The following is a 12,176-nucleotide window of genomic DNA, read 5'->3' on the forward strand; positions in this document are numbered from 1 at the left end:
ATAAGCACACTTACCTGTCCAGGGCGCCCGCGATGTCGGCCACCCAAGGCTGACCCGTCCCTCGGCTCTCGGGTCCCGGCGCCGCCATTTTGGCTAAGGGAAACAGGCAGTGGAGCTTTGCGGCTTCACTGCCTGTTTCGTACTGCGCATGCGCGAGTCGCACAGCGCTTTGTGAATGGGGCGCGCCGTGTTCTGGGACACACAGTTCCCAGAACACAGCACGACCCATTACCCAGAAGACGCCGCACGGAGGAGAGACGACAGAAGATCACAGCGGAAGAGGAAGAGGCAGATTAGGACAATGTGCCTAGCAACAGGCATTTCTGGCAAGTTAAAAAAAAAAATATTTTTCTTCATTTTTTCTACATTTTAATGTATTTTTTTTTTCAGGATGGCCCTCCACATTAGGTTTAATGAGTGCTCCCGTGCCATCACTTTAAGTGGGATAGGATGGATTTAAATGGCAAACTGCTTCAAGCACCTAATAGCTTATCCGTGGCTAATGTGAACATACATACATTATATAAAATGGTGCTATGCTACTAAAGTGAACTTATAATGCAAAAAAAATAAATAAAAATTATCCTAGATCATACAGTTTGTATATAATAAAAAAAATTATTATTTTTATACAATAAAAAAAAAAAAAAAAAAAAAAAAAAAACACATTGTTGTCTGAAACACACAGAAAAATCACACAAACGGATCACCTGCTTCATCAGGGCCAACAGAATTGGGTATATTTAAAACAAGTAAGTCAGACAGTTAAAAAAAAAAAAATAATAATAATAATAATAATAATAATAATAATAATAATAATAATAATATCTACAATAAAAAGCAAAAAGGAACAAAAATGAGCAACAGCAAAAAATATAGCCTATTCATAAGAAGTTGGTACAAATTAGGTTATCACATTTTTCTGAGTATAATCACACACAATTCAATACACTGCTCGTGCAACAACGAATTTGTATCCAAAATCTTATCAATCCATTAGTGAAAAACATAAGATGGATGCAATATAGTGTGCTCAATGCTTTATGGTAAGATAAATATAATCCAGGCTAACAGATCTCTATGGCAAGTGTGGTCTCCTCTATGGTAATCCCGGGTGTCCACTCAGTATCATCCGTAGTTAGATATACATGTGAAAAATAGGACTTTCCATACTGTGTTAACATTTTAAAATGATTCATTTAGGTTAAAAAAATAATAATTTTACTCACATTTGGAACAATAAAAACGCATATATAACCCATTAGTGCCAGCCAAACTCATATTGACACTGGCATGACTTCTGGTATGCCTGCGCTCACGTCCTACGCGTTACATTAAGTCCATGCGACTTCTTCTGGGGATTGTTCCAAATGTGAGTAAAAAGCATTTAACCTAAATAAATCTTTTAAAAACAGTAATACACTATGGGAAGTCTTTCACATATACATCTAACTACGGATGATACGGCGAGTGGACTCTACTTAAAGAAAGGTTAGCCAGGGAGGATTACTAGGAGGACCCCTAGAGGGGTGCGGGGAGACAAATGGACCACCAAATTGAGTTACCAACTAAATGCTGTAACCAAGCAGTATTAAGGGGAGAGGCTAGAGAGCACAGAGGTGTCATAGCGGTGGAAAGATTAGAGACAAACTCTTGATAAACACACCATTGCCTCAAAGGACTCGCACACTGTACTGTTGAATTATCCACATATTACTTATGGCCTAGTTATGCTTATTTCTGTATACCCATCTGCTCTTTACACACCAGTCACTGAGCATTGATTATGTGAATTTATGGTTTTTAAGTATTTGCGGAGTTGCATACGATTTGATTGCTTTTTTTCACCTTCATTTACCAGCACTACACACCGTTTTCATTTTGCACAATACTCATAGTGCAACATATGTTCACTCTACAAACGCAGCACCATTATAAACAAGTTACAGTAAGTTTAAGCATTTTAAAGGAGCAAATAAATGTTGGGAAAGGTTCTAAATTTGTAAGATATGATGTCATACACTTTTTTGGATCTATGTTTTTTTGTTGTGTTTATTGCCCATGGGGCATTGTGGTTTTGTTTTTTTTCTCTTTGTTGTTAAAGTGAAAAAATAAATAAAATAAATCCTGCTTGTCCACCCATTTTTATTTTGGAGTCTAAATCTCCCACTTCAAAAACAGCCCTGGCTGTAAGCAAAGCAATGAAACATTCCAAGGTACTGTGAAGGTAGGCTTGGCATGCAGATCTTACATTTTTGTAGTAATCCAGATAGGTGATGTCCTTATCCGATTTCTTAAATGTAGCCACTGGAGTCATATTCCAGTTAATCTCATCTACGCGGTATGTCCTATTGTTGTACCTGAAAAAAGTAATTGATGCAAAAGGAGGTTTACAAAGAAAAAAAATAAAAAATAAATAAAAAGTAGGTAAATGCAGAGGGGAAAAAAAAAAAAATTTATAATATATATATATATATATATATATATATATATATATATATATATATATATATATATATATATATATATAATTATTATTAATAAAGTTTTGAACCAACCTGTAAAAATCTTTCTTGGCACTCATTACACAGGAGCTTAATGTTAGACAATTGGGTTTATGGAGCTACCTTTGGGTGATTGGATACCGGCAAACAAAACTAAGGACAGCCCTAGCATAACCGTTCCCACTCTTGGCAAGCCTCAGTAAGGCTTGCCAACGCAATGAGGCTCAAGTGATAACTTACCTAATCTACCCAGCAATGGTGAAACCAGGGGCAGGATGTCCCCTAGGTCCCTCAAATGACAAGGTGAAAAGCCAATTGTTGCAACCCACATCCAGACAATGGAGAGAAAAAAGGTTTTGGGCCTCAAAATAGCCATGCTCATCAAAGTCAGTGTTCAGGAAGCAGGATGATGGAACCTGGAACAGAATATCTGGCTAATCTGGTGGGGCCCCCATTGAGAGCCTGCCAGGAGCCCTATGAGATCAGAATACCAAGTTCTTCTGGGCTAGTTTGGTGGAATGAGGATCAATGAATGCCCTCCTTCTCAATCCTCTGAAGCAGACTATCATGAAGCTTCAGTGGGATAAGTTGAACTGGTCCAATGGAGTCATCAGGGCATCCACTGCAAAGACCTGACAGTATGTGGTCCTGGCAACAGATCTCTCCAGCTTGCTGTTGAATATGGACACTAGAAGATCCATGCCTGGTGTCCCTCACCTGCAAAAGAGGTCTTGAAAACACCTCTGGGTGAAGAGGCCATGCCCCAGGAACCAGACACTGAAGACTAAAAGTCTGCCTGCCAACTGTGCACCTGAGACATTGTCAGAATGTGAAGTTCCACCCGAGTTAGACTGAGGCTCACTTCCCTTTGAACAAGGCAACACCTTTTGCTTGCTTGGTGCCTGATGTAAGCCATTTCCATACCACTTGGGTGTGTGCGATACTGCCTTGAAGGAGACAACCATCAGGCAAAAGACGCTCATGGAAAGGCAAAATTGATGGGTGTCCCCTGGACCTCAGGGCCCGAACTGGAAGCAGAAGACCAAGAGCTTGTCCACAGGAGCAAAACTCGATTGTGCCATCTCCAGAATCAGGCCCAGATACTCAAAGTGGCGGGTCAGTTCAAACACCAACTTCTGGAAATTTGGGACCCATATAAACCTTTGCAGAATCTGCTCAATGGAGATGCCTCAACAGACACATTGAGGAGCCAACATTTTGGTGAAAAAAAACAGGTGCTGAGGACACGTCAAAAAGTGCCACAAACCAGTAATATTAAAATAAAGGTATTTGATCGCTGACCTGGCACACTCTAGAATAAGGAGACTGCCAGCCTTTGCCTTGGGTACAGCAAATAGGTCGGAATAGAACCCCTGACATCTCTTCGTTTATGGAACTGTAACGACCCCCTATGTGAGCAGCATGCAGATAAATCCCTTCTGAGGGGAAGAGGACAAGTTTGACAGCATGAAATGGGGGGTGGGTCGAAAGACTGGAACGCAATCTTGTAGCCCCAGGATACATGGTTCTGAACCCAAATATTTGAAATGCCCTGTGCCCAGATGGCTGTAAAAGCAAATGAGGAGGGGCTGTACTTGGACACAGCAGGCTTTGACTTTGAGATTTTACAGGAGTGCAAGCCGAGCTAAGACCTTATACCCTGAAGCCTAAGAGATTCTAAAGGAACTCTCCATTTCAGAAACTGAAAGGTATGCCAGTGGGGGCTTTTGCATTCTTCTGTGGTAAGAGTATGGTACCCCATGAATCCTTTCCATATCTAGTAAGAGGAGGTTCATTCTAGCAATTTGCCAGAGTATCCGCTAACCTGTCCACATAGTAGGGTAATGCAATGGGCAAGAGCTCCAACTATTGAAGGACAGAAGGAACCAAAACCCACCCAGGGTCTTGGGCCATGTACTTGGACCAGACAGCAAAATCTGCCCCACCACTGTAATCCCCTGCTCATCTGCCCCACCACTGTAACCCCCTGCTCATCTGCCCCACCAATGTTCCCCCTTTCTCATCTGGCCCACCACTACCTCCATGCACATCTGCTTCACCACTAAACCATCTTCTCATCAGTCCTAACACTGTAACCCCCTTTCTCATGTGCCCCACGACTGTACCTCCTGCACATCTGCCCTACCTGTGCCCACTGCCCTTCTACCCCAACACTGAAGCTCCCTGCTCATCTGTCCCACCACTGTAGCCCCCTGCTATTCTGTCCCATGGCTGAACCGCCTTCTCAACCCTTCCACCACTGTACCTCCTGCACATCTGCCCCACCACTGTAACCCACTGCTCGTGTGTACCACCAATGTACCTCCTTTGTCCTCTGCACATCTGCCCCACCTCTGCTCCAAAACTGAACCCCCCTGCTCAACTTACCTTTTCTTATCTGCTCCACCCCCGTATCCCCATGCTCTTCTCACTACTAAATGACCTTCTCATCTGACCCACCACTGTAACCCCCCCGCTCTCCTGACCCACCACTGTAACCCCCCTCCACTCTCCTGACCCACCACTAACCCCCCCCCCCCCCCGCTCTACTGACCCACCACTGAAACACCCCCCTGCTCTCCCGACCCACCACTGAAACACCCCCCTGCTCATCTGCCCCAACCCCGAACCCCACTGCTGATCTCCCTTCTCATCTCTTCCACCACTAAATGCATCCCTGCACATATGCCCCACCGCTGTATCCTCCTGCTCTTCTGTTCTACCTCTGAACCCCCCCTGCTCAACTTTGCCACCACTGTACCCCTTTTCTCATCTGCCCCACCACTGTAACCCTTTTCTCATCTGCTCCACCCCCGTATCCCTATGCTCTTCTCACTACAGAATCACCTTCTAATCTGACCCACCACTGTAACCCCCCCCCCCCCCCCGCTCTCCTGCCCCACCACTGTAATCCCTGCTCATCTATACCACCACTGTATCCTCCTGCTCATCTGTCCCACTGCTATACCAACACTTCTCATCTGCCCCAACCCCGAAACCCCCTGCTCTTTTGTCCCACCGCTGATCTCCCTTCTCATCTCTTCCACCACTGTACCTCCCTGCACATCTGCCCCACCGCTGTATCCTCCTGCTCTTCTGTTCCACCTCTGAACCCCCCCCTGCTCATTTTCCCCACTGATGTACCCCCCTGCTCATCTGTTCCACTGATGTACCCTCTTCTCATCTATGATATGCAAAGTGGTGAAAGGAAGCAGAGATGTCACATACCAGCATCTGGAATGGATTAGCTCAGGTCAGGGGCATTTTCTGAAAGCAGCGGGCCTGTGTACAGGATTATAAATTGGGCTACCGCAGCTGAGAAAAAGTGTGGTGCTCTGCCCCACAGGAACAGTTGGGTGTGATTTTCATTACGCCAAATACTGGCTGTGGCTTAAAAGGACACAGAGTGCAGAGGGGTTCAGTAGTAAGTGAAGCAAAGGTTCAGGGATACATTTCAACTAAGTTCCCAGAAGCTCAACAGTAATTCCACAAACAGTTGCCTCATTGTGGTTTTCTCAATCACCCTTCTTTCTGAGATTGGTAGTGGCAACCAAGCGAGTCATCTTCCTCCAGATGGTGGATGGGGCTGGCAGGAATGCCATTGGCTTTAGCAGTGGCCAAAACAGCCCTCCTCCTGGAAACAGGGAAAGCCCCCCCCCCCAGTAGAACTGCACCTAATCTCTCGCCCTACCACAAAAGCTGGTGACCACAGCTACAGCAAAGTTAGAGAACCAAACAATGTTTCCTATCTTTTACAGTGTCTGGGGGCACAGTGCCCTCCCCCTCAGTACAGGGTGGGAAATTATGAGAGATTGGAATGCATTAGCGTCTCCCTGACACTTCACTGCGCTGCTCTGTTGATGGGGAGTGAATAGAGTGCCAGCAAAAGAGGCTTTGTGTGCTGGGGGTTGACTACCCCTGCTCTAGAACATGTACAAGAATGTTTCGGTTGGCTGAGGCATTTTTAAAGGAAGCTAGGCTGGTGATCATTGGTCGGGTTGACCCAGGCTGCTCCAAAGCAATAAATGTGCATACCGTTTCAATGAAGATACAAATAGTATTTTTCACTTTTGTAAAGAGATCAGCTGATTAGGTATTCTCCTGTGCAGAGTCCTCTCAACCAGATAAGGAAACCCTTCTCTTCTCACGAAGGCCGAAGAGAGGAGCAGAGGTGCACTCTGGGCTAGAAGCAAGAATCACGTGTGTACCCAGCAATGTGAGGTCACCAACAGGGCAGAGAGCCATCCCATAAAACACAACAAGAAGCTAGGGAGACCTCAGAAGAGGGTAGCGACTTTGGCAGTGGTCAGGACTATCGAAATCATTAGGGGGAGATGCTGCACACACTTGAGCACACTGAGCCATTAGCCAAGTGTAAACTGGCAAGGCCCAGTCGCCTTGCATCTATGATCTGTTATGTGTAGTAAGGAATAAGCGCACATGGATATGGATCAGGAAGGGGGTATGCCTTTTGTGATAATTGGGGGCTAGAATATCTGGATCACTGTGGCATGTAGAATGAGGCAGCTAGGAGTTGACTGCCAGCAGACTGCGCACTCAGACTAAAATGGCACATGCAGTAAGCCCCCCCACACAAGACCAAGGCTGCTCCTGAAAATGGAGATGCCAAGCACCAAATGTGAACATGGGTAGTGGCTGTTTTCTGTTTCAAAAGTTAAGTGAACTTGGGTAGCGGCTGTTAACTACTGCTGCAGGCTGCGACTGACAAAAGGCATAGTCCCTGAAACGCACCATTGACCCTTAAGACTGGGACTGCAGCACCCTGGGCTCGCAGATGGGGCCAGATCTCTAATTTACCACGGTGTATTGCTGTCCAAGCAGTTGATGGAAGAGAAGGACAAATGCCCTCTAGATGTTCACATTCCCAGTAGGCATATACCACTAGAAGGTATTCAGAAACCGGGTCAGTCCAGATGGTGGCGTTACTGCCCTGGACCTGTATAGCACTCTGTGGCTAACTCATTGGAGTGCATTAGGTGCCAAAAGGTGAGCCATGTAGAACCTGATTGTTGAAGTAGCATTACAGGCTAGCCGCACATCTTTTCTAGAGGACTCGGGAGTCTGTATAGTCACCCAAGTGATCCGTAAAGCTGCTAAAAACGGAGGCTGCAGCTACAGCCAAAATAAAAAAAAAATGGTTTGCATCTATCAGAGCAGAAGACATCCAGACACTAGAAAAAAAAAAAAAAAAAACACACGCACACAACCACACCTGCTGGGACTAGTCCTGTGCTATAAAATCAGGGGCAAATCACTGCAATACTGGCAGAAAGTACGTTATCCGATTAGGCCAGATTTCCCACTCAGACTTCTTACTGTTGAGAAATCTCTGTAGGTACCCCCAAGCCTTTTAAAATTGTGAGAGTAACTGCTCCTTTAGGAAGAGACCCATCAATCAGTGGCAACTCATCCATACGGGCACCGCCCCCCAAGCCACATCATGCCAGACGCATGGATTTCATATTATATATATATATATATATATATATATATATATATATATATATATATATATATATATTTATATATTTTTTTTTTTTTTTTTTTTAGAAGCACGCGATTAGAGCCAGAGGCTCCAATTGGCTAAAATAAATAAATAAAAAAAGGGTGGGCTCAGAGCGCAGTGCATGGCAATAGCGAGTCTTAGGACTCCCTGGTCAATCGGATCTCAAGACCCACTTCCTGTTTTGTCCAGGGAGAAGCAATGGCCCTCCTTGCATTCCCATCCATCTCCCACAGGGGAGGGGGTGCCGTTAGTTTGCCGCCCACAGCCCCCCCCCCCCCCATAAAATATTGAGCACCAGCCACCAATGCCATCAGTTATACAAAAAGGTCTATGTAATGAAGGTTAGGGTTAAATCTGACAAACAATTTGACATAATCTGAAAGAGGAGTGCTAAAAGTTCTGATGGAAGCAGATGATGTGGTTATAAAATCAGCCGATAAGGGCAGTGGAATTGTAATACAAAATAAGATTGACTATATTAATGAGGCCAAGAGATTGTTGTCAGATTCCAATACTTATGAAAAAATTTGAATGGATCCTACGAATGATTATGCTAATGAGATTAATACTTTAGTTTCCACCGCATTCCAGAATGAGATTCTCACAAAAACTGAGAAGTCTTTTCTCCTTAAAAATTTCTACAAAATTCCATATTTCCATCATCTTCCCAAAGTACATAAAAAATTAGATAATCCTCCAGGTAGACCAATTGTGACGGCAATGGATAGTGTCACAACTGGATTGAGTTTGTACATTGACCATTTACTCCAGCCGATTGTTCACCAACTTCAATCATATATTAGGGCTGGCATTCATTTAATGGAAAACCCGTCTGCGTACAAATGGGAGCCATCTTATCATTGGCTCTCACTTGATGTCAACTCCCTCTATACATCAATCCCTCACTCGTTTGGTCTAATAGCATTAGAATATTTTTGGGAAAAGAGCCTCCGATTAATCCTCACCAGGCCACATTCATTTTGGATGCTGTAGGTTTTTGCCAACACATAATTTTACTTTTGATGGGGATTTTTATGCGCAAAAACATGGTACAGCTATGGGAGCGAATTTCACTCACTCGTACGCAAATTTGGTAATGGGCTACTCGGAAAATTTATACAATCATAATAACCCATTTGCGAGCAATATCGTCTTTTTTGGGTGTTATATTGACAATATCATCATCTGGGACGGCCCTCCTGAAGCAATCAATTTGTACAATATTGTAACCAGAACCCATATGGGTTATCATTTAACTCAGGGATTAATCCGGACTCACTACCCTTTCTTTATTTGGAGCTTAGCCACGATGAAGCCTCAGCAGAAATTATTTCTAAAAATTATATTAAACCAACTGCAGGCAACTCATATCTCCATCACAAGAGTTGCCATCTCCCTAGGTGGATCGACAATATTCCAAAAGGTCAATTTTGTAGACTCCGTCAGAATTGTACAAGGGAAAGAGATTATTTGGAACAAAGTGCCCTGTTAAAAGGAAAAATTCAAAGACAAAGGCTACCCCACTGCCTCTGTGGACCATGCATGTAATCTTTTAAAAAAAAAAAAAAAAAAAATTTTGAATGAACAACTCACCAATCACGAATTACGGTTTACCACTACTTTCAATACTGATTTTAAAAAAAATTGAAAAAAAATCTTAATAATCACTGGGGCATCCTATTACAGGATCCCTTGTTAAAACCTTTGATTCCACAACGCCCCAGAGTTACCGTACAGCACCCAATTTGAAGTCTAAAATTGCGCCAAGCAAAATTAGATCTAGCTGCACTCCACCCGAAAAACCTATACTAATACCATTAGTAGGGATGTTTCGTTGTCATAAATCGCAGTGTAAAACCTATAAATATGTGGAACATGGAAAAAAAGTCTTCAAACAAAAAGGAACTACTTATACCTAGAGAGACTTTTATAATTGCTCTTCGGATTATGTGGTTTATGGACTGACATGCCCCTGTGGCCTGATTTATGTGGGACGCACCATTAGGACACTCCGAACTAGGTTCGGTGAACATAGGAGATCCATTGAATGTCTCAAGGATCCACCTAGTGGGCCCAGACACAGTGTACCAAGACACTTTTTGGAAGCCCACCAGCAATCCACTGAAACTACAAGTTTGGGTTATTGAACAAAATTTCCAAGTCACTCCCAGCAGCAGAACGTTTCAAAAAGCTCTGTTCCAGAGAAACATTTTGGATTTATACTTTAGATGTTCTAGAGCCCGGAGGTATGAATGAAGGATTAGAAGTCTCAACCATCCTTTGAATTACGATTATATATTGTTTGGGTTTTCATTGGTTATCGGCTTTTTTTTTTTTTATTTCATTTACCACTTCCCGACCGCCGCACGACGATGTACGTCGACAGAATGGCACGGGCAGGCATATGGGCGTACCTGTACGTCCCTGCCTTCCCGCGGGTCGGGGGCCCGATCGGGCCCCCGCCCGGTGCCTGCGGCGGTCGCTATTCGTTCGCGAGCGATCTGGGATGAGGGGGCGGCCATTCATTCATGGCCACCCCCTCGCGATCGCTCCCGACGAATGAAAATGCTCCGTGACATCACTTCCTCTCCTGTAATGTAAACACAGGAGAGGAAGTGATGTAATCTCTCCTCCGTGTCGGTATTTTTCGTTCCGACACCGAGGAGAGAGGATCGGTGAGTTGCACCAACACGACACTACACAGTAGAACATGCCAGGCACACTCACACCCCCCCGATCACCCCCCCCCCCCCCCCCCCCCCCCAATTACCCCTGCCCCCCAGTCACAGTGACACCAATGTCATTTTTTTTTTTTTTTTTTGCATTGGTGTCATTTGTGACTGTAATAACTGTTAGGGTTAGCCCCCTTTAGTTCTAATGTACCCCCCTAACCCCCCCAATAAAGGTTTAACCCCGTGATCACCCCCCGTCGCCAGTGTCACTAAGGCTGGGTTCACATTGCAGCGGTTTATGAGAACGAATGTGATTCGCACCGCACTGCAGTGCAAATCACATCCGATCTCTGTGATTCGCATCGCACCCGCCGCAAATTCGCACGGGACCCTTTTTTGGCCCGCAGCAGAATCGGATCGCATGGGTGTTCACACCATGCGATCCGAGTTTGCAGATCGCACTGCGATATGCGAACTGATCTGGGGGTGTCATTAACATTTCACTGACACTCCCAGCAGTTCGCATAGGGCAGTGTGAACTGCCGCCGGGAGGCATGTGATGCGGGAACCCGCCGCGGATTCCTGGCGTTCCCGCATCGCTCCAGTGTGAACCCAGCCTAATAAGCGATCATTTTTCTGATCGCTGTATTAGTGTCACAGGTGACGCTAGTAAGGCAGGTAGGTATTTAGGTTCGCCGCAGCTTTTTATAGCGCCAGGGACCCCCATATACTACCGCATAAAGCCCCCTGATTGCCCCCTAGTTAACCCTTTCACCAGTGATCACCATATAACTGTTACAGGTGACGCTGGTTGGTTAGTTATTTTTTTATAGTTTCAGGGCACCCGCCATTTATTACCTAGTCTCACTAGTGTACCCCTAAATTTAGGGGTGTCTACTTTCCAAAATGGGGTCATTTGGGGGGGGGGGTTTGTGCCATCTTGGCATTTTATGGCCTTCAAAACTGTAACGCCCTTAGAAAGCCTGAAGGCGGTGCTTGGTTTTCGGGGCCCCGTACGCGGCTAGGCTCCCAAAAAGTCCCACATATGTGGTATCCCCGTACTCAGGAGAAGCAGCAGAATTTATTTTGGGGTGTCATTTCACATATGCCCATAGCATGTGTGAGCAATATATCATTTAGTGACAACTTTGTGTAAAAAAAAAAAAAAAAAAAATTTTTTTTTTTGTCATTATTCAATCGCTTGAGGCAAAAAAATTAAATATTCAATGGGCTCAACATGCCACTTATCAAATTTCCTTAGGGGATCTACTTTCCAAAATGGGGTCATTTGGGGGGGTTTTGTACTGCCCTGCCATTTTAGCACCTCAAGAAATGAGATAGGCAGTCGTAAACTAAAAGCTGCGTAAATTCCAGAAAACGTACCTTAGTTTGTAGATGTGAAAACTTTTGCGCAAACCAATAAATATACAATTATTGATTTTTTTTTTACCAAAGACATGTGGCTGAATACAT

The 12,176-nt window shown here is 44.5% G+C and overlaps 1 protein-coding gene across 1 annotated transcript in view; it reads right to left on the minus strand.

Moving 5' to 3' along the window:
* The window catches only part of LOC143986548 (piwi-like protein 1), a 112,051-nt gene that overhangs the window by 77,148 nt on the left and 22,727 nt on the right, over positions 1-12,176 (minus strand). Inside the window, exon 9 of the mRNA XM_077484928.1 lies at positions 2,252-2,360. Within this exon, the coding sequence (XP_077341054.1) occupies positions 2,252-2,360 (109 nt within the window). The remainder of the gene's footprint in view (positions 1-2,251; positions 2,361-12,176) is intronic.

The sequence above is a fragment of the Lithobates pipiens genome, unplaced genomic scaffold (genome assembly GCF_037356315.1).
Source record: "Lithobates pipiens isolate NorthernLeopardFrog02 unplaced genomic scaffold, aLitPip1_a1.2 Scaffold_169, whole genome shotgun sequence".
Taxonomy (NCBI): domain Eukaryota; kingdom Metazoa; phylum Chordata; class Amphibia; order Anura; family Ranidae; genus Lithobates; species Lithobates pipiens.